Source organism: Calonectris borealis, chromosome 19 (genome assembly GCF_964195595.1).
Source record: "Calonectris borealis chromosome 19, bCalBor7.hap1.2, whole genome shotgun sequence".
NCBI classification, from domain to species: domain Eukaryota; kingdom Metazoa; phylum Chordata; class Aves; order Procellariiformes; family Procellariidae; genus Calonectris; species Calonectris borealis.
Genome location: NC_134330.1, coordinates 2,121,429 through 2,143,629, shown reverse-complemented (window position 1 = coordinate 2,143,629; position 22,201 = coordinate 2,121,429). Strand labels below are relative to the sequence as shown.

Here is a 22,201-nt window from a genome sequence, read left to right as displayed (position 1 = left end):
TTTCGAGTTTTTGGAAGACAGGATGAGTGAAGGCAGCAGGGAGGCGCAGGCTGTCTGTAAGACACCAGGAACGTAGACAGATAAAGGCAAAGTGTGTTTGCTCTAAGCTATTATTCAAATATTGGCATATTTGGCTTTATTGCAGGAACACAAGAGTGACAACATTTGCAGGGCTCAGAAAAACAAAATTCTTCCAGACCCCTCCTTTACAAACATGACTTTGAATGCAGCAGCAATAGTAACAAAATGCTTTTAGATAAGCTGAGAGAACAGGCTGTTTTTATAAAACATACAAAGAAGGAAAAGGCAGTTGTTTTCCAAGTGACAACACTGTAACAGTTAAGTGTACAAACAAAACCAAGCGAGGACAACTTAAGAGTTCACTAAACACAAAAATAATAAAAAATTAAGTTCTACAGATCTTGTCATCAGGCATTATGAATGATTTTAATATGTTTGAAATAAACTCTTTAATACCAACAACAGGAAACTTTTCTTCTGGATGCCCTGGGTAAGTGAAAGCAGCGTGTTTCTTCTCTGTGCCCAGCCAGAAGTTAAGTTATTGGTCACTGAAACAGGTGTTTCTTTCTAAGCCTCTGTTAATTCAGTGGCATTGGCATGGTTTGTCAAGACATCTTCCAGAAAAACAGACACTCTGACCCTAGCCTTGCCCTCCAGCTCTTTCTCTATCCCGCTGAGATGTTCGATAGCTCCCTTTAATACTCTCTCCCTCTCGCACAAGTCTGTGTGCATTCCTGCTTCGCTTTCTTCAACTCCAGATTTCAGATATTGCAAGACATAGGATTTGATGGTATCCCCATCTTCTGTTATGGTTTCCCAAATGACCGGCAGGTCTGTGCTCTTTGCCAGACTTAACAAATGAAGCAGAGCCTGGCAGATCTGCGTCCTGAGGCTGGCACTGTACTTGAATTCCAGAAAGTCCTCGGTGTCTTCACTCTTCTGCAAGGCGACCACCAAGGCACTCCAGATTTGGCAGAACTGCTCAGTGGAGCCGTAGCACTCCCTCTTGCTGGGGATGGAGAGGGCCATGGCTGATTTGATTCGGACTTTAAAATTCTTGCAGGACTTCACTACTGAGGAAAGAGCGCTATATGCTTGCGTGGTCCAAGGAGCCTCTCCTACAAAAAAAAAAAAACAAACACAAACCAAAACCAAAAAACCCTTTTCAATCAGTCAAAATATATAAAACTGTAAATGTATCTCCTAAATATTTAATGAGCTTACATTTACTGTATTTAGTCTGGTCCAAATGAGAGAATCAGGGGTTTTGAAATGAAAAATTAGTTAAAAACCAGTTAATCTTCTGAAGTTTTGTAAGAGGAAAAGTGACATTTTGCATCTCTTCACAGCTATAATCCCATCCTCACTCTCTTTTCTAACATGACAGATCCAACTGAATACAGCAGAGTTGCGCCTGTATTAAGCTCAGATCCTGCGAATGCTATTTCACTGTCAAGAGTTCTGGGAAAGCTATGACAGCAAGATTCAGCTCAGTTTGCTTTCTCCCCTCTCCCCCAACACATTTGTAACAGAGACCTTCTTATCAAAACCACAACCTGCTGTGCAAATCCAAAGCCAGTGGGACAAGTTACTCACCGAGTGGCAAGGCAGGGTTCTTAAATACATTCCCCAGCGCGTAACAAGCATTCCAGCGCACTTTCATAGTGGCCTCACTCTGAACAGTAGAAATAAGGGCCTGAAGAGATTCCTCGATGGCTTCCCTAAACCTGGGGTTTGCTATGTGATACGGTTGAAGGAAATGAAGCACATTCCCAAGGGCCCGGACTGCATTACTCTTTACCTGGAACACACATACACAAAAAAACCCCATTCTGGCTTTCAGCTTATAGGCAAAGTTTTGTCAAGCCTGCTAGGAAATCATGCTCAGAGCCAACAAGAAGCCCATCTGGAATCAGACTGGTGTCTTATCAGATGGTAACTTCCTAAATGCCACTAGAAAGATCATTCTCTGCAAGTGGTCACCCTGAAAGAAAAAAAAACTAAAAAACCCCTGCACTGTGGAAAAGCGCAATCAAATGCCCTGCAGGTCAAACAGCATGGGAAACCTCCAAACACCAGCCCTCAAGAGAGGATGCTGAGCTGCAGCTCCCTGTCCGTTGGGGCAAAATACCCCAAAGTAACTGGTGCCTTTTTTCCTTTTTCCCTTTTTTTAAATAAAAAGAGTTAACTACACTATGATAACTCCACCCTCCTTCCCCTCAGTCATACCTTGTCTCTGTCCTTGGATGCTTCAGTCGCAGACCGTAACATTTTCAACAGTAGGAGATCAGAAAATTCCTCTTGAAAACTTTGTCCCATTGTTTCCCTAGCAGAAGAATCACACTGTGAAAGGCCAGCTCAGATGATCCATCCCCAAAGATGTGATACAATCCTTTATAAAGGCGTATGAACAACCTTCACTCTTCAGAAGGCTAATATGTAAGGCAGACCTTACTACATGTGACCACTATGTTTATTAATTTAAAACCAAACTATCAATGCAAGAAAGCCGGTTAGCAATGCATTAAGTCTGTAATAAAAAACAGAGGGCAATGAATTGCTCAGAGGCAATTCTGTAGCAGGAATATATGATAACTATTTCTCCTGTTAAAAATGTAACAGTAGGTTAGACTTCCTTCAGTCTTTGGCCTGAGGAAGTGTTAGATATTTATTAATTTTACTTCTGTGTTATGTTCAAAGTAAAGCAACCAAGGAACATGCAATTACACAAAACAACATACAAGAAATAGGAAACTGAAAAGTAAACTTGGAATATACTCCAGAACTAATGATTAGCAAGACCTAAACCCAAGCAGTTCAGTAGAACTCAACCCCAGATGGATACGGGATACTTATAATACAGTGTCATACACTGGTAGACACACAGGCTGAAGAGTGGTTAAAAAGAAGCATCCAAGCCAAATTTTGGCTTTTTTTGATACTAAGTAGATTCAGTACCCTCTGTCTGACACTATGGGGATACCGGCAGAGAAAGGAGTTCCACAGGCCAAGGCACGCTTACGTACATGTTGATGATCAGAGTGTCTGTAAGATTGCCCAGGGACCAAGCTGCCTTGGCACGGACGTTCGGAGACTTGTCATGGAGGGAATTCAGAATAGCATTTGCTGTGTCTGCCACAAACATCACATCCTATAAAAGTAAAAACTGCTGCAAAGTTAGAAAGTTTTAAAAACTCAGATTACTTCCTTAGTAACATATACATTCTGGCCTTTCTAGGGAAAATGATACCTGCACAGAGACCAGCTCTATTAATATACTCTTCTTTAGGCAACAACTTTTAACGTGTTTATGGTGCTCTCTGTACAGCTTTGTTTGATATTTAATTAACAGTCTAAGCCTGCATGCTGACCAAGTTCTCCACTCTCTTGGGTAGTTGTTGCTGAAAGGTTTCATTGTATTCTTTAATTTCATTGGTGCTTTAGTTACTTTGGATTTTAACATAATTACCTGGACTGCCAATCTTACACTCATCAAATCCCACTCTTAAGAAAGTAATTGCTTCTCCAAACTCCCTGTTGAGCTGCCTGTCTAATCTTCTCTTCTGTGGCACATTACATTTCATTTTCATTCCCTTGCCTATGGTAAAGGATTTTCTTTCAAAATATTTTGGACTCAAATCTCAACGTCAGCTACTGCATAGATTTTTTTATTACAATCACCCATTTAAAGCCACATTGCAAAAACTACAGAGTCTTTCAGCTCAACCAAGCAAAGATCAATTTTTTGTGGAAACAAGACAGCCTTTTTCTCCAAATAAGCTTTACTTCTTAGTTTTAAGCAAAACTGAAGTCTTCCTATTAAAAACTGGTTAAACTCTACTGAGCTGTTCTTCCCAGCGCCACCTCATCTCTTGCAGCTCCTTTGTGCCAATCTAGCCTTTCCCACTTCTGTCCCCGAGAGCTCGGGGAGAATCCTGACCCACCTCCTTTTGCACTCACTTATGAGGCACTCTGGCTTCTGCTTCATCTCACTTAAAACTGCACTGGTTCTGTTCACCACACAGAAGGCAAGACCACGTCTGGAGACAGTAAAGAAAAGCTGTGTACACACTACAGACCAAAAGTAAGAAGAAAGGCCAATTCATTCCAAAAGAACTCATGTCCCACATCTTATGGTTCATCAAACCCATTATAAAATGGCTCAAAATAAGAAAAGTGGGCCTTCTGACCTGCCGAAGGCAAGAGAAGAGGATGTAGACTCCAAGCGCACGTGCGGCAGCAGCTTTTACCAGTGGGTTCTCGCTGTGGTTCAGGCCAAGAAGCAGAGTGACACACAGTATCTGCTGGTCATTCTGCAACGATAAACAGTCATGGCAATAGAGAGAAACTGAAAAAAGATCTCTGTCCCACAAAGAAAGACAACTGACAAATACTCTGAAAGACCCTAATATGCGGAATCTATAGAAGCTACCATTCAGAGTGTACTCTTTTAAGTAAACTGACTGGCATTTCAGGATGCCACACAGGAAACGGGAATGCTTCCAGCAAACATGATCTTGTTGCTGTTAGATAAGACCACAAAGGAAACCAAAATATTAACTATCATTCCAACGCAGAAGGCATGGCCCATCAGTGGTAAAACAGACTGGATCGGTTGCTTTTTCCTGTCTTACTTCACTCTTTCCCCTTCATTAACAAGGACAGCCAGGCAGATTAAGTTCATCCTGGACAGATTGTCAGCTTACCAACCCATGACAAAGATCTTTGTTTCATCAGAGCAAAGGGTCAGAGTGGGCACTGACTTGACCCCACATGGCCACAGGGACAAGAGAGTGTACGGGATCAAAGTACAGAGTGATGAAGCACATGCTGTACTTGGAGAAACCAGACGGAGAATTCCAGAGATACTGCTGTACTAGCAATTCTTGGGCAAATGAAATCTGGCAGAGTACTCCCCATCAAGAAGGGCACAGTGACATAAAAGGAGCTGCACAATGCAGCGGTGATACGTTGCCAAGGCTTTCATGTTTAAAAGCATATTTCATGTTGCAAAAGGAGAGTAAGGCCAACACATTTGTTTGCTTCTGCCAGGGCAATCACCGCAGTTTAGTGTTTTAAAAGCCAGCCAAAAGAAAAAACATGCATGCAAATTGGTGAACAACGTCAGTTCATGGCCGTTAGCTCGGCTGTCTCTTCAAACATTTAACCAGCAAAATAACAATGCTTCACCCCTCCCTCATGCAATGAAATTCTTGCTCTCCATCTCCCGTGCATCACCGCCAAAGCTGAGTATTCACGGCAGGGCCAAACAGCTTCTGTGACCCACAGTTTAACTGTTTTGACAGACTAATTACTCCCAACATTGCCTTTTCCAGTCTTCAACAGTCACAACTTGCTCAGAATGTACAAAAAAAAATTTTGGAAGATTCCTCTACCCTCTCCTTGTAAATTTTAAAAGGCTTTACACTACTGTAATCTGGTAGACAAGAACAAAACCTGAATGGGTAAAAATGCCACACTTAAAGGAGTCCTCTCTTACCTGCAGACTGCAGAAAGCTTCTGGCAAGATAGAGGACAGGGCATCACAGGCACTTGTCTGAAGAGTCGCATGTGGAGAGTTCTGAAGAGTGCCAGGTAAAGGGCCATTTAACATCATAGTCCAGAAAGTTACAACCTACAGAAGAAGCAGCCAGGTTTACTTACTTAAACTCAGCAATTATGCCTAAGTTCTATAATAGATGGTCTTTTTCTATGATCATCTTTAAGACATACTTACAGCAGGTAGCATAATCACACATGAAAGTGATTATAACTGTTCGGAACCCTAAAATACTTAGCATTCAGAAACATTTTAAAGACATTTTAGTTCTGCTATCAAGTGCTTATTCTCCGAGTTCTGTTTGTTTCCTTCTCGAGGCCACATACACTCAGATTAGATTGCATTAGGTAGAATTACGATTCCATTCTTGAATCCACACAGCTGGGTATTTTCGTTTGCCTGACAATTTACATTCATATCAAGTAACAGGAATCCGGTGCTACTGGACACATTTCCTATCTTGTAGGGTCACTGGTGACCAGCTCAAAACCTAGCATACACCAAAGAAATTTTTAAAATTGCCTTGTATTCACAGAAGCAAGACTTAAACAGGCCTACGTTACTACTAGAACGCCAGTTCCTCAGCTTCCACAAACTTATACAACAAACAGCCTGAAACAATGCATTTTTCTGAAATCACATATATTATGGTTCTGGCCATTCTCTCTGCGCTTGTGAGCGGCCAGAACACGTAGGTTGGCTCTTGTAACAACGCAAGTTCACCACTAAAAGTGTATGTCTAGGTTTTATGCAGCAGTAATGACACATGCAAAAATCAGCAGTTTTTCCAGCTTTCTGACTTACTGGCAGGAAGAGGAGGGATGAGAAAGGCAGAGAGGCAGTGTTAACATCATGTAAAAAAAAAAAACCCCACACCTGCCTACAGACAAAAACAAATGCCAAAATAATGCAGGAAGTCTACAAAAATTGTACATATCAGCACTAAAGCCACAGGGCAGTGAGTCCCTTTCTGCTTTCCCGCAATTGATTTATCTGTATGTGTGCCAGTAACTGCAGAGAGTTCAAGAAAGGAAGCTCAGTGAACTGGAATCTCAGAGGGAGCCCACACACTTACCACACTGACAGGTACTCTCTGATCAGGGGCAACGGCTGAATCGGGTTTGTACTGCTGTAGTACACCTGTGCCCAGCTCCTCCAGAAGCTGCAAGGAAACAAAAAGCAACCAGGTCTTTATCAGGGATGACTCGAGTAGCATGGAATTATAACAACCTTTACCTAGGACTATACTTACTTACCCAGGGAACAAAAATAAAAGATTCAGTATTGTTTTGGACTCTATTCTGTCCCTGTTAGTGAAGAAATTAGAGGAAAAGCCTTTCTTACATAAAGCCTCCAGCTAGAACAGCATAATAAATTGCTGCACAAAGAGGAAATCTCTCTGAGCTTTCCTTTGGGTGATGGACTACAATTCCTGCACCAGCTGATGCTAAATCAGGGAAGGGCCAGTGTTATAGTCCTTGCACCTCCCAAGCTTCCTGGTGACTCAGCAGAGCAACAAAATTCTGCTAAGAATTCAAGACTGGAAGCAGAAGGTGCATTTCTCAAAGTGTCAGGGTACTGCATTTCCCAAAGAGCTACAGCAGGCACCAGCTCTTTACAGTGTGCTACACCAAATACACAAAGTGCTCTGAATATTCATCACCACTCATCTGTAGTGCTCATCTGCAAGGCACACTAATAGATAAAATTGACATGGTAAAACAGTGTTGACGTTTCCTCATGCTCTTACTTTGGCTCCATGAAGCTGAATGGATGGATCCATTTCTTCCATGCATCTGCAAGCCACTTCTCCAAGTTCTAGGAAATAGCTCTGAGCCATAGAGAAATAACCCTTTACAAGAAGAGCCAACACCTAAACACAAACAAAAGAAATTCCATTCAGCGTTTTTTCCTTCTATTAAACCAAAATATCCCAAACATACACAGAGAGGATGTTAATGGGCTAATCAACACTGGGCCATATACTAAACTCTGATGTAACAGCTACACCTTGCAGCACAGCTTCGAGAATACTACAGCTAATTAAAAACCTCCCTATTCCATTATCTTGTTCAAAAAAGGGCTACAAAAGCACTATCGGGTAGCAACACAATGAATTATTTACTGTAAGTGAGGTCTCCTGTAGCTAAAAAACTAAGCAAGAGTGTCTGTAAGAATAACACATTCTGTACCCCCTGTAATACCGCTGCTGTGTTCTGCGAAGCTGGATTTAACAAATATTCATTGTTCCAGAAAAAGAGTAAGAATCCTTGGGATGCATGTTACAAAATCTTACTATTTTCTGTGGTTACATGAAGGAAAACAAGGCCAAGTCTCAACATTCACAGGTACTCCTTCAGTCATACCAGCATCACTCCATAGGTCCTTGCAGACTGTTCTTTGACTGCAAGGTTCTTCCCCACTGTTTTCTAGCAAAACTTTAATTTAGATTCTGTATGGAGGAGTTTGCATGGGGAAGACTCACAGCCTTCCCCAGTTGCCAGCACACACAGTCAAATATTTAAAAATAATGAAGGTAACGAAAACCACAGGCAGATGAACTTACTGCAGCAGGTTTACTATGGGACAGTTATGCTGTGGCCACAGGCACAGAATCAAAATGTTACTGCTCTTTCAGTCACAGCAGCTCAGACACGCTGCACTAGCAAATGCTTTAGCTCAACTCTCAGCAAAAGAGCTAGGAGCAAAGGCAACCCACGACTGAGGCTTGGCTGACATGAGGCAATCTGATATTGTACCAAGCTGTTCATTTTACAAACTAGCTGTTCATCCCCACCTGTAAGGATTCCAGTCGAAGGGGACACGGTTCATAAACGCTGGAAAATGATGGAAAGTTAGCATCGCTGTCAGAACAGGAATCCTCTCTGGGCAGAACGATGATGGAAACGCAGAGACGGAGAAGCCAGCATGGTTCTGAAGATGCACATCCTGCTGGATTATCTGGAGGCTCCCCTTCTGAGGGGAGTGCTTTTCTCCACTGCTCAGAAGAATTAAAACGGTGAGGGGTTGCACTACCACTATTATTTAGCCCTGAAGAACTGGGCTGTTGCAAAAGTAACTGCACCTCTGGTAAAGGTGCTTGGACAGATACTATAGCCCCTAATAATGTGAGACTAGAAACTCGAACATTAACATCTGCAAGAAAGAACAGGGCAGGAGAAGAAAAAGCCAGTCCATTAGCATCTCACTGACACGTCAGCATCCTTCTTCAGCAGTTTTCAGACAAGACAGATCATAACATATAATTCGATAGCAATACATATGTTTATGTATTTTTGAAGCACGGGGCGGGGGCGGGCGGGGTGGAAATCCACAACTTTTTTGTAATAACCAATACTGAATTAAGATATAACATATACAAAGAGGCTCCAGCCAAACAGAATGCAAACCTTTATGACAAATGTATGGCTTTATCTGGTTCCAAACTCTTGTCAGCAACCCAGGTTTTAAACGGCTGTACGGTGCATTTGAAACCAAATTTGCAAGGCACTGAAACACACAAAAGAACACACATGGAGTGGTGGTTACAATGTCAGCCTGGCCTCCAACAGATTTGTTTTTACGTTTGCAATTGAGATCATTTAGACAGCTAATTATCTGAAGGCACCTGAAAACATATGCCCCAATTATCTGCTGTTTGAAAACTGGTTACAAACTTGGCTCCTAAGAACAAGTATTTAACTACTGTGACCTGGCATAAAGGCCAAGGAATTTCAATAGCCCATGGAAAGCTTTTTTTGCCAATTTGGATTCCAGTTTTAAAGCTAATGTGAGTCTTCAGAATCATTTCATAGGTTCATTCAGCTCCAAAAAGACTATACGGAAGAAATGCAGGAACAAGAGAATTGTGCTGAAGAGAAAAGAAACCCTAGGACTCTGTTGGAAGACTCAGTCAATGAAGCCTTGTGAGACAACCACAGTCTACTTCCCACCACCACCTTAGTCCTCAACAGCTACAATAATTTCTCTGCAATCTTTCTTCAAGACTTAATCTAGAGACCAATATCAACTCTTGGGCAGCATTTGAAACATTTACAGTACAGTTACCTTGACTATTTGTGTCAGTGTTTGAGAAGAGGATTCTGCCACCAGGGCTAGCAGCAGGCAGCGGTGTAGCTCCCGGATGCTAGAAGCAATAGTTACAGAGAAGGGAGTAAAAGCTCTCTTGTGATCATTAGCATCTTCAGCAACAGAAAGAAACTGCTTAGAACCTTCCAGGATGGCCGAGAGAACTTGAAGAGCACAGGCACGAGTCTGAAATGATAAAACAGTTCTGTTACCCACTTTTAACACCTCCTTCGAGCTGATGGAGAATTTTGAAATTTATGAAAGTCTCTTTCTCCAGCAAGAGAAAATTCAAGTCCAACTATCTTTTCTCATAACTTTAAGCAGTATACAACCAATCCTTTGTTTCCTTAACCAACACATCCTATTTTATTTCTTGCGGTACAGTGACCAAGCAACACCGACACAGTAGCCAAAGTACTTACTGCAGGCCAGAGAAGACAACTCTTAAAATACAATGCTTTTTCGACTCAGAACTGCCTCACCTTTGGAGAAGGATCCTTTAAAGCAATAGTCATCAAGGACACTGACTGGGGGCTGCCAATACCAGGTGCATCAGGAACAAACGCTGACCAGTAGCCATAAAGAACTCTTTTTTCTATTGATTTTATAGCAGAGAGGAAACAGGCTAGAGCCCCTTGACGAACATTGGCTTGATAAGATCTTAAAAACAAATGAAAAGATTAATGAAATAGCAGCAGTGAAAAGTAAAGGACTTAACCTCTTTCACTTATATTAGTGGCTAGCTGTGAGAAGACATTTTTTAGACCAAGAACAGGAAGAGAAAGAACAAATTTACTTTCAAACCAATACAAATTACTGCCTTCCAAATTTCTTGTATTACCACATAAATCAAAAGGAAAAGCGATTTCCTCAACAGTTTTGATTAAGAACAAAGTGCTAGGATCCAGCAGAAGCGTAAAAGTTTGCACACATGTAAAATTTGTGCCAGATCTACAGGAACAAAAGGTATGCTTTAACATGATACATGAGCTTAAATTATTATGAACAACAGTACACTCTGCTACCATGCTTTATGTTTACATGAACAACAATCACCTCATTTTACTCTGTATTCCACCTTCAGCATCAGAATATTCCGACTCACTGCTGCTGATTCTTTTCCAACTAGTATAATGTGAAGACAAGTGATCCTTTCCAACAGGCACGTATGCAACATCCGATGCACGAGTCCGAGGATCCAAACAAGGACTGCTCTGCACATCTCCCAAGTGTAATTTCAGCATGTTGGCTCCGAGGACTGATTCATTTCCTGCATCACCCAAATCTTCTCTTCCTTCTTCCCCAAACTCTCCCTTCTTTTGTTTCCCTTTGGACTTTTTTCTTCGGTTCTATTTTAAGACAAAAAATAGATTTTTTTTTTTTTTTAAATCTTTTGAAATAATATCTAGAAAGATGTGCAAACATTTTATAGTTTTAAGTCTTTTACTAAGGGGAAAAGGTCTCATCTGAAAACAAAACTAATTGCTAATCCAGAATAAAAGTAGAGTTTAATATAATAAATCATGCCCTCTGTATCGTACATCAACATCAAATTGTACAAGTTTCTAAATGAGTTTTTAGATGAGATTTAGTTTAACCAAGAGTTATCACAGCTATTTAGCATTCTTTTGATGCAACAATACTGCACATAAGTGCAATTATATGTATGTGCAATACTGTACATCCAGAAAGTCATTTCTTTAGTATCTGAGAGTTTGCAAACTCTGCTTATTAGTAGCAACAGTAACATCAGTATAGTAATACTTTAGTGTAAGCAAGCAGTTTATATCTCAATAGCCTCAAAAATTAAGTTTTGGCCTCTTCATCAGTAAAGCAAAAGATTTCCAAGAAAACTTTTAATTAAAAATCACGTTTCACACAAAAGTGATTAAAGAAGAGGAACAGTAAATACTTCTGTAGTTCTTTTACATTTACAGTAGATATTTAACATCTAAAAATAAACAAGTCAACATGACTATACAACTTTACTTTCTCTAATGTCTTTCAGATAATTGGTAATCCAAAATGTTTACAGGGTTAAAAAATAACCTATAGAAGGATTAAGCAGGACAGATGGGGGAGGGAGGGAGAAAATCAGTCTTTAGATGAACTTGACTTCCCTAAGAAAGAGTCAAACAATTGTGCAAGTGTTTGGAGAGAAAATGTAACTTATAAAATAAAAAGCTTTGGCTAGTCTGCACACACCAATCCCATGTCTGCAGGCCAAGAATTCTTGGCGATAGATGAATAACTGATGCACACAGCTTAACTCAGGAAAACCAATCTCTGCAGAGCCGTTTGTTCTTGTCATCTGAGTTTACAAAGCAATTTTACTCAGTGCAGAGATTTATAATCGATACCTTTAAAGCAAAGAATGTGAAACGTATCACATGCTCAGAACACAAAGAGCCTGTTAGCCACTAATATCACGTCAGGTAACACACAACCGCAACAAACATGCGCACAATGAGCACGCAGTAGAATCAGTATAATTTCAACTTACCCCTGTCTGCTTAAAGGCAGCTGGTTCTGATTGTTCCTGTTTGACAGGCGACCTTTTATCGTACTGAGGTAACGGAGCTGGGTACAAGGCTGCAGGCATTTCTATGCTCAGTCCTGGCAGTCCATGAAACATGCATTTCTAGAACAGTAACAAAAACGTTAGCATACTTTTCCTTTTTGATGCTCAAAGATTTATTGTGTATTTACTCAGGTGTTCATCAGTTTTCGGCTGGGCTTGTGATCCTTCCCCCGGGTCTTGCCTCTCCCCATGCTATGTAACAGCTATGCAACATCTGAAATTCAACTATCTCTAGAAGGATTTTAAGTAGGTCCAAAAAAATGAGCCTCCCATCTTTCTCTCACATTCTTTTGTGGTAAGTGCAGTTAAGATGCTGTGAGAGAAACTCAATGTCTTTTTCTTTATATCTCACACTACATTTCTCCCCACGCTCAGGCTTCTTTGCCCCCTCTTTCTCGTCTTCTCCTACTGTTTCCCACCTAACAAGCATCTGGAACATGCACCTTCCAGTGTCTGCCTCTTTCTCAAGGTGTATTTAAGTATTTACCTTTAATACTGCAAGGAGAGATCCAATTTGGTCAGTTTGCATTAGTTTCATCTTCCCACCATTGAGAAGCGACTGGATACCTTTCAATGCGTTTTGCAGTAACTGAAAACCAAAACACAGAATTACTTTTCCTTCCCAAAACATTGAAGGTTCACATCTTTCAAGTGACCTTCTAGGCAATTACGGTTTTGCTCTACATAATTACTGGTTCAGTTACTTATGTTTATTAAAAAAAAAAAAAAAAAGACTATTTAAGCAAAATCTCAGTTGACAACATTCCAAATTTCACATCTTCCAAATTCCAGTATTCCAGCAGCACAATCTCCTAATTAGAGTATTCTAGAAAATTAGACTCACACTTACCATGCAGAAAGTGATGTCATCTACATCAGAGGTTTTTGAAGACTGCAGCACACTTAGAAAAGTTTGAAAACAGACACTTCTGTAGGACTCATCCAAGTATGGCTGTCCAGGCACACTAAAATTAAAGCAGGAGGAGATAAATGGTTGGTTTACAGTCTGTCCCACAGCTTTATAAAGTTACACAAACTCAGATCCAAGCCCTCTGCTAGACTGAAAAGCCACAGCCCCAGATGGATGGATGGCTCTTTGAAAGGGGTCAGCTCTACCACTATAAAGAACAAAAGGAAACCTTCTGCACAAAGAGCTAGTACAATCATAGTGTGCCTTACACCTACGCTGCTTCTGTGGCCACCTTCTCAATTACAATGACTCTCCAAGCATAGCTTAACAAGCTGTCATGCTTACAAATGCTTTTTAGGCAAAATTTGGCATTGAAAAGGACCTAGAATGACTTTTGGCATTTCCCTAGTTTCCATGAAGTCTGGGCAACCTTAATGTGCTGAAACATTTTAATATCCGCTTGACTTACTGCATGAGGAGAAAGGGCAACTGCATCACTTCATCTTTGCTACCTCGGGTACCATTTAGTAAGTGCTGGCCATTGTTGCAGTGGATTTAGAGTCATTAACAAATTCTTTTGTGATGGATTCCTAAGCACCTGGTTCGAACACATTTAATTACTTCAAGCCATCAACGCATGCTTGATAATACTCTCAGGAAAACTCTAATATGGCAAGTGATTTTCCTGAAATTAGAATCAGAGAACAGCTGAGGTTGGAAGGGACCTCTGGAGATCATCTAGTCCAACCCCCTTGCTTGAAGTAGGTCAACCAGAGCAGGCTGCCCAGGACTGTGTCCGGTCAGGTTTCGAATATCTGCAAGGATGGTGACTCCACGGCCTCTCTGGGGCAACCGGTTCCAGTGTTTGATAATCTGTACTTCTTTTTTTCTCTCTCTATGTTTAATCGGAATTTCCTGTATTTCAGTTTGTGCCCATTGCCTCTTGTCCTTTCACTGGGCACCGCTGAGAACAGTCTGGCTTTGTCGTCTTCATTCCCTGCCATCATGCATTTATCCACATTGGTAAGATCCTCACCGAGCCTTCTCCAGGCTAAACAATCCCAACTCTCCACATAGAAAAATCATCATGCCCCAAACTGCCAGATGTTGCATTTGTTTACATTAAGTAATTTTTCAGACTTCATCTGTAAGTCCTGAAATTCCAAACTTTTGTGTTTGTGGTTTTTTTTTAAAAAAAAAAAAAAACAAGCCATATGTTCAGGGGAACTATTAACCAAAAAGCTCTTTACAGCAAGTCCAAATATCTATTGCTTTTACTAATTGCTTGCTTGCCCACAGAGTCTGGTTAGTCAAAATTCTTCCCATATAGCAGCTAATAAAGATTTGGTGTTGCTGTGGCATCAGCATATTTACATTGGAATGGAAAAATGGATGAATTGCAAAAGAATAACTGACAATCACTATAAAAACTTGTAGCTGACCATTTCTTATGCAAAATTAACCCACAGAATCACTGCACGGAACAGAGAGCACAACGCTTTTTCTTTTCTTCCCTAAACTAATCTCCGTAACATTATTTCTGGAGGACTGAGAGTTTATGGTTTTATCCACAGATGGTACAGTATCTTGGAGCACTAAAGTTTTAGATTTCAAATTCATGCATATACCCCTTACTGGTCCTGAATTTGCTGTTCCTAGCACAAGCAGAGCAGACCAGCTGTCCGTGCTGTCAGATGTACCTCTTCTAAAGCACCCACTCCACCACCTGCAAAGGCTTGTACGCACCTGAGACACAGGTTTGCCATGCTGCGTACTGCTGCCCTCCTGAGCTCCACGTCTGGCTGAGCAGAATCACTGAACTGCACCAAGAGCCCAGTCTTGCCCAGCAAATCGGGGAGATACTAAAACAAACCACCAAAAGTCATTAGGGGTCAGTGCTCCTCCCTAAGCCTCCTTCGGCAGCTAATCATATCTACGCTACAAAAGAAGATTTGTCAGCTGCAATTTCAAATTCCATAGACAGATTATGTTTATAAAAAATGACATGAAAATATTAATTTCCAAAGTTCTCTTATTTTGTACTTAAAAAGTATCGAGTATGAGCATAATTCAGACTGAGTCCCAGTTTATGCTTTCTTCCCAGAATGTGCTGGTTTTGGCTGGGATAGAGTTAATTTTCTTTATAGCACCTAGTATGGGGCTGTGTTTTGGATTTGTGCTGGAAACGGTGTTGATAACACAGGGATGTTTTAGTCACTGCTGAGCAGGGCTTTCACAGAGTCAAGGCCTTTTCTGCTCCTCACCCCCCCCCACCAGCAAGCAGGGGGGGTGCACAAGGAGCTGGGAGGGGACACGGCCGGGACAGCTGACCCCAACTGACCAAAGGGACATCCCATACCATATGGCGTCATGCTCAGCATATAGAGCTGGGGGAAGAAAAAATAAAGGGGGGACGTTCAGAGTGATGGCGTTTGTCTTCCTGTGTCACCATTAGGCGTGATGGAGCCCTGCTTTCCTGGAGATGGCTGAACTGCCTGCCGATGGGAAGTGGTGAATGAATTCCTTGGTTGTGGCTTTTGCTTTCCCTATTAAACTGTCTTTATCTCAACCCACAAGCTTTCTCACTTTTACCCTTCTGATTCTCTCCTCCATCCCAGCGGGGAGTGAGCGAGCGGCTGTGTGGGGCTGAGCTGCTGGCTGGGGTTAAACCACGACACCAGACATAAAGCTAAGTTAGTAACAACTGCTGTGGTTATATAGGCTACAAACCCACGCAAGCTGGCAGCTCCAAAAATGCTAGCATCACCACCCCGTGCTTCAGCCCAACAGCAGAAACTGCTCTGCAAGCTGCCAAGAGCTGGTGACAGCAGGGGAATTCAACATATCAAACACAATCAGTCATGCTGCGGCAACAAGGAGCTTCGTACAAACCTCAGGATTGATACCTGATAGTCTCCAGTTTGAAACGGCTTTGAGCCCACCACACACTAAAGACCTGATCTGGTTACAGGACAAATTTCAGGATCCTCAACGGAGCCTGCTGAGTAACGTGCAACTTGAAGCTCCCCGCGCCCTTCCTGCCTGATACACGGGCATGCCAGGGTGGTTAGTCTGCAGACTAAGCCTGGTGCCCTTCTTTAACAGCGTGCCTTTGGCTCAAGCCAGGTAATAGGTGGTCCCTACAGCTGCAGCCTGCGCGTATAAAGGTATTTGGCATGGGAAGAATCTTCTTATCTACTGATTATTAGTATACACACCTATTGCACCCGAAATTCAACTTTTCCACAAATATCAGTCACTATTTAAATGGGATTATTCTTAACATAAAAGGTGTGATGATTTGAGAACATGATAATTTTTATTCTTTCTTTTGCGAGAAGAAAAAAAAAGAAAGCAGAAATAGTGAAAGGGTGCAAATATTTCTGTGGTTACTTTCTCTTAGCCTGTAAACTCACCTTCTGACATTTAGGTCCATTATTGTAAACAAGAGCTGCTAAGGCTTGCAGAATTTCAACATGTGTCCAAGAGCTGCATTGCTTAAGAGCAGAGATGCAGTAGGAGAGAAGAAAATTCAAGTTCTGTTCATCAACCATCACCTGTCGTAACAGAAAGGGACTGTGGTCAAGAAAACATCGTCATGTACTGCTGGAGTCAATATACCCAGATATATTGGTTACACACTCAGGTGATCTGGCTGTTAAAATTACACACCATCGCAGAATCAGCCGACACTTAAGAAACAGATAAGTCAACACCAGAGTCCTATAACCAAGAGTATTCCCGACGGTGCATCGCTTCTGACTGAGAGCTTTTTTACATGAGGAACCATGCTAGAGCCACAGATCAGAACCTCAGCTAAGAATAAATAAGCAATACAGTGAAAATCCCAGAAACTCTGCATGAAGGCCAGCTCCATAGCCCCATAAAAAGAGACAGAAGGCCTCCCTGGCTCAGCAGGGGACCAGGGAGCCAGCACACAGGAAAAGGAGGCAAAAGGCCAAACCTTCCGTACCTGAAATCTGTTAAGTAAGTGATGGATAAGCTGACAAACTTTGCTGACAAGATGTTCCTGATCAAGGTGAACCAGCTGACAGGCTTGGACAAGCAGAGCACAAACATCCTGGAAAAGAAAGCCTCAGTTTATTATTTAGACACTAAAAGCTACGGTGGAAACCACATCATCAGCTAAGACTTTGGTCACACAACCAGATCTGTGTGTGGATACCACTAACATCAATACACTCGGATAACGTAACGAAACAAATGAAACTCCAGCTACTGAGCTTCCCCTCAGCTATCTACAGACCTTCATCCCGATGCAGGGATATGCTGACACGGATTCAAATTCCAGGAGTGCTGCTCAAACAACACCACTTAAAACACTGGAGCAAAAGCAAAGCCAATAATAATGGCAAAAGAAAAATACAAAGTTAGATCAAGGAACAGAAGGGGGGAAAAAAGGAGCACTGTCCAAAAAAATCAATTAATTCCAAAATGCAAAGTAAGTCTACTCTGGAAATAAAATGAAGAAAAATCGGTAAGTCAGCACTGTTTACAGTGTAATAATGAAGCACAGCGTGTTCCCAATGAAGCAGTATCAATATTGCAAAACTACAGCACTCAGCTTTGAAGGGCTTACTTTAAGACTTGAAAATTTTTAATTGTTTGAAGAGTAGATTGTGAAAATTGCCGAGTCCCCGTGCCTACAGTCCCACCCACTGCCCACTCACTGGTGTCACCCACCATCTCCACCAACGCTCATGCCCTCCTGCCGCTGGGCCACGCGTGCCGACCCCAGCAGGGTTTCGGCACACGGCAGCAGAGATCACAAATCACCCAAAAAGGTGGAGATGGGAATGAGGGGCGGGCAAAGGCAGGGGAGAACGTGGTTGGGGCGGGGGAGAACGTGGTCGTGGGGAGAGCATGGTCGTGGGGGGGAGAGTGGAAGACATGCAGGAAAATCCACTGCCTGCAGCGCGCCGGCCCGTGGGGAGCCGCAGGATGGTAAGCGCAGGGCTGCTGCGTGGGGGCACCAGGCGAGATGGCTGCGGGCGCCTCCACGCGAGGCTGCGCACACCCGTGGGCGTGCACACCTGGGAAAGCATCTGCACACCCACCTCGGTGCGCACACCCACGTTTAAGGGCACGCACACCCGTGTCCCCCACGCCAACATCCATGCGGGTGGGCGAAAGCCCCGTGTAAGCGTGCGCTCACACCAGCGAGCACGCGTGCACCCGCGTGACGTGCGCACTCCCGTGACGTGCACACTCCCGTGACGTGCGCACCCGCGTGCGAGCGCCTTCTCCCCCCTCCACGGGCGTGCACAACCCCGTGCACGTGCGCAGCGCCCCCCGGCCCCGGCCCATCCCCCGGCCCACGCTCCCCGGCCGGGCCCCGCGGTACCTGCGGGTTGGGCCCAGCCGCCGGCGCCGGCCCGCAGCTCTCCGAGATGAGCTGGTCGAAGAGCAGGTGGAGCTCGGTGCGGCGGCCGCCGTCGGGCCGCTCCACACCGGGCTGAGGCCGCAGGGCGCCCAGCCGCGCCAGGTAACGGCGGAAGGAACCGCCCGGCTCCGGCTCCTCCGGCCCCGCCACGGCCGCCATCTTCCGCCCTCCCGGCAGCGGCGCTATGGCAACGGGGAGCACTTCCGGGGCGGGGGGCGGCTACGGGGGCCGGGCGGGGCGTGCGCCCCGGGACCCGCTGAGCCGGGGCAGGGGCGCGGGGTGTGGGCCCGGCCCCGCGCTGGGGCTCGGGGCGGGGGGTAAAACCCCGGTGTGGGGGCGTGGGGCGAGCAGGGAGCCCGGCCGGGGCGCCTCCGCACTGCGCGCCGGGGCCTGCGTTTGCCCCACGGGCCCGTTTTTCACCTCGAAGGAGCCTGGGAATAAGCGAAGGGAGAGCCCCGCGGGTGGGCGGCAGGCCCGGCGGGCCCGCTGGTGTCGGGCCGGGGACGCAGCCTGCCCCGGCCTCGCGGGTTTGCACGGAGCGGCACTCTGCACGGCCGAGGGCCGCGGGCCCGGGAGCGCGTCCAGCAGGCAAAGGGCCTGCAGGCATGGCACCTCGCAGCCGTGACACCGTCACGACCGTGCCACCCTCACAGCCGTGCCACGCTCGCAGCCATGCCACCCTCACAGCCATGCCACCCTGACACCCGTGCCACGCTCGCAGCCATGACACGCTCGCAGCCGTGCCACCCTCACAGCCGTGCCACGCTCGCAGCCATGCCACCCTGACACCCGTGCCACCCTCACAGCCATGACACGCTCGCAGCCGTGCCACCCTGACACCCGTGCCACGCTCGCAGCCGTGCCACGCTCGCAGCCGTGCCACCCTCACAGCCATGCCACCCTGACACCCGTGCCACGCTCGCACAGCGCTTAGCCCAGGAAGGAAGGAGGATTCGTGACCGTGGGGCGGCTGGAGAAGCGCAAACACCTGCTCCAGGCAGCGACCGCGGCTCCGGGTCTCACCGCGTCCCCACTCGCGGCCAGGCCCCGCGGGGACCCGGGCGGTGGGAGCGGTGCCGGCGGCTGGGGAGCGCCGCGGTAGGTGGCACTGCCCGTCCACGTTTGTGGCCACAACGCCCGGAGCCGTCCCGGCTGCAGCCTGATGATCCCTGGCTGGGGCAGAAGCACTAGGCCTGGCCTCCCATGCGCCCTGCTTCCCAGGGAGCAGTTTGGGGGGGTTGTGCAGATTTTAACCATCGTGGACACTCAGCGGTTCTTTAAAAGCAACAATAAGTGACCGATGTAGCCTGAAATAAGACCGCAGTCCAGGCCTGCTGAACTGTAACAGTTCCTGTCCCACCCCTATTGCCCTGTCCCAGATCTGTCTGTACCTGGTTTAGGCACAGACACGGGGCGTAACAGATTTCAGCACTGCGGACACAAGGGACTGGCGGTTGGGAAGAGAAACCTGCTGGCCTTAAGGACATTACTCCAGATTTGATCTGCACCTCACCTGGAATTAATTTCTTGCTGATGGGTAACATCAAATTATCTGACGGTCTCCTGCCATTTCCTTGTGAATAGGGTCCCAGGAGAGAGGCCAAGGACTGAAAGGCCCCAGTTGATGGGGAAATGCACTCGACCAGGGACGAGCCAAGCGTTGCTGCCCTGCTGCAGACAGGCAGCTGCCAACACGGGGATCTGCATCACCCAGGAAGGAGCGGGAGGGCTGCAGGGTCAGGACACAGTGTCCTCTCCTTCCATGTCACAACCGGGCAAAGCCAAGATCTGGTACTCACTCGAGAGACTGTCTTACCTCCGGTTTACCTCACTTTACCTTCCTTTCATTTCCTTATCAGACGGAGCACCTCGAGTAAGAAAAGTACATGCTGTGCCACCACTACCATCGCCTTGTCTTTCTTCTTTGCCCTGGGCTGTCTGGTTATGGCTAATTGCTCTGCTTCTTACCTTTATCATTCCATTTATTCTTTATTATTTGTTCCCCGAAAGTCCCTAACAGGCCTCCAAGGCAGGCACAGTGAAACAAGTAGCAAAGAGACAGCCTCAGGCAGTACCACGTATTAATATTGTGCGAGGATGATTTTAGCGAGCTCTTTGCCTTCCCAGCCCAGCCGTCGCTCTGGGCAGAGCAGCTGTTTGCTATCCCGTAAGTGCTCTGGGAGGCAGCATGAAAAAGAGGAGCATGTGGCCACCCTCACCACGGCACCGCCTTTGTGCGGGGGTCTGCATCGCTGTCAGAAGCGCAGTGTGGTTTTGGTGTGAAAGCTCGAGTGGATGGGTAAAGCGCTGCCTGGGAGTTGCACCCTCCCGTGCGCAGGCGGGTGCCGTGTAACGCAGCCACGGCCCGCGGGCTGGTTTGAACCCTGCCAGCGCGCCAGACAGCTCCGGGGCCCAGGTCGGGATGGAGAGCGGGGAGACCCCCCGACACCCACCGTGAGGCAGCACCTCCCGGCACTTCGCTCCCTCCTGGAACGCCTTTCTCACACCCGCAGCGTCAGTGGGCTCGACGGGGTGGCTGCATCGGAGCTGGAGTCTTGGCTGACACCCGCTGCCGCTCTGCGACTCTGCAGCATCTGGGGACGGGCTCGGGCGGAGCTGCTTCGGCTTTGAAATTTCAAAGCCAGGAATGTCAGTGTTGCCTTCCCAGCTTCTCTGCTTGGCATAAATTTCCACCAAACCCACACTCAGGGACCTTTTTTTGTTTTGTTCCTTTTGTCACCATTTTATTTTGTGATTTATTATTTTTAAAACTTCTTAATACATATTTAAAGCTCTTCCTTTTTCTTGTCCTCTGTTTTTAAAATAGTGCTGAAATGTGTGTTTTGACAGCAGCCCCCACTTTTGTGAGGCCCTAATAAATCCATGACTGAAAGCAGACTGACACCGCTGCATGGGTGCAGCAGTGAAACCAGCCGAGAGCTGGGTAAAGACGCTGTGGGTTTAGGGTTGTTACACATTTTACCAGCGCCTGGTAAGCCTTCGAATTTACTCAGCCCTCAGAACCCCCACACGAGAGCAAACATTGTGCAGTATCCAGCAGTGGCCATGAGGGAAAATAGCACAAGTCCTCGACTGTTAAGCGTGCTCTGCTACTATCATGCAAATACATCTGGTTCAGCAGCTCAGAAGCAGACTTCAAAGGACAGAGAAGTCATTAGAATCACAGTTCAAAGAAAAAAGTGAGCAGCTGGTTTAGGCCATCTGGTAGGGGACATAAAATGGTCTCTTTCTTCCCCAGTCAGTCTATGAAATTTTCATTAATTGTAGGAACATCTTCCAACATTAACCAACATAATATTGTTAAAAAGGTAAGTCTTAATAAATCATCAAAACTCATGTCTTAGGAAAACAAGGTAGCTACAGTCTGGTGGGTTCTTTCCTCCCCTGTGATACAGGACGCCATAATTACAATTTTAGGTTGGTGTTTTCAAAGCAAATTAGTGGGAATTGGATTCCTCAGCTCCTTTGAAGGTCCCAGGGAAGACTGTGGACAGGATGGTTCCCCAGGCTGTGGAGGAATCTCCTTCTCTATTGATTTGAGGAGCCACATTTGGCTTAAAAACATGCAGCGAAAGAGTCCTCCCTGGGCTGCATCACTTGGGCGCATTTCTCCCA

At 45.3% G+C, this 22,201-nt stretch overlaps 1 protein-coding gene across 4 annotated transcripts; it reads right to left on the bottom strand.

The window, feature by feature from the left end:
- Window positions 1-91: 91 nt before the first annotated feature.
- Window positions 92-22,199, bottom strand: HEATR6 (HEAT repeat containing 6). Of its 4 annotated transcripts, none has more exons than XM_075168346.1 (20): window positions 20,079-22,199; window positions 17,135-17,242; window positions 16,578-16,718; window positions 14,908-15,023; window positions 13,102-13,216; window positions 12,739-12,840; window positions 12,174-12,311; window positions 10,727-11,019; window positions 10,153-10,330; window positions 9,650-9,856; window positions 8,992-9,091; window positions 8,379-8,737; window positions 7,332-7,454; window positions 6,657-6,743; window positions 5,522-5,656; window positions 4,212-4,334; window positions 3,048-3,172; window positions 2,251-2,347; window positions 1,618-1,822; window positions 92-1,139 (listed from the first exon to the last, which is right to left on the bottom strand). In XM_075168346.1, exons 3-20 carry the CDS (start codon window positions 16,713-16,715, stop codon window positions 589-591), a joined length of 3,192 nt encoding a protein of 1,063 aa, XP_075024447.1. In that variant the 5' UTR covers window positions 16,716-16,718; window positions 17,135-17,242; window positions 20,079-22,199; the 3' UTR covers window positions 92-588. The 4 variants fall into 4 exon arrangements, with proteins under 4 accessions (XP_075024447.1, XP_075024446.1, XP_075024449.1 ...); XM_075168345.1 differs by lacking the exon at window positions 20,079-22,199 and adding an exon at window positions 18,527-18,759; XM_075168348.1 differs by lacking the exon at window positions 14,908-15,023.
- Between the last annotated feature and the right edge of the window lie 2 nt (window positions 22,200-22,201).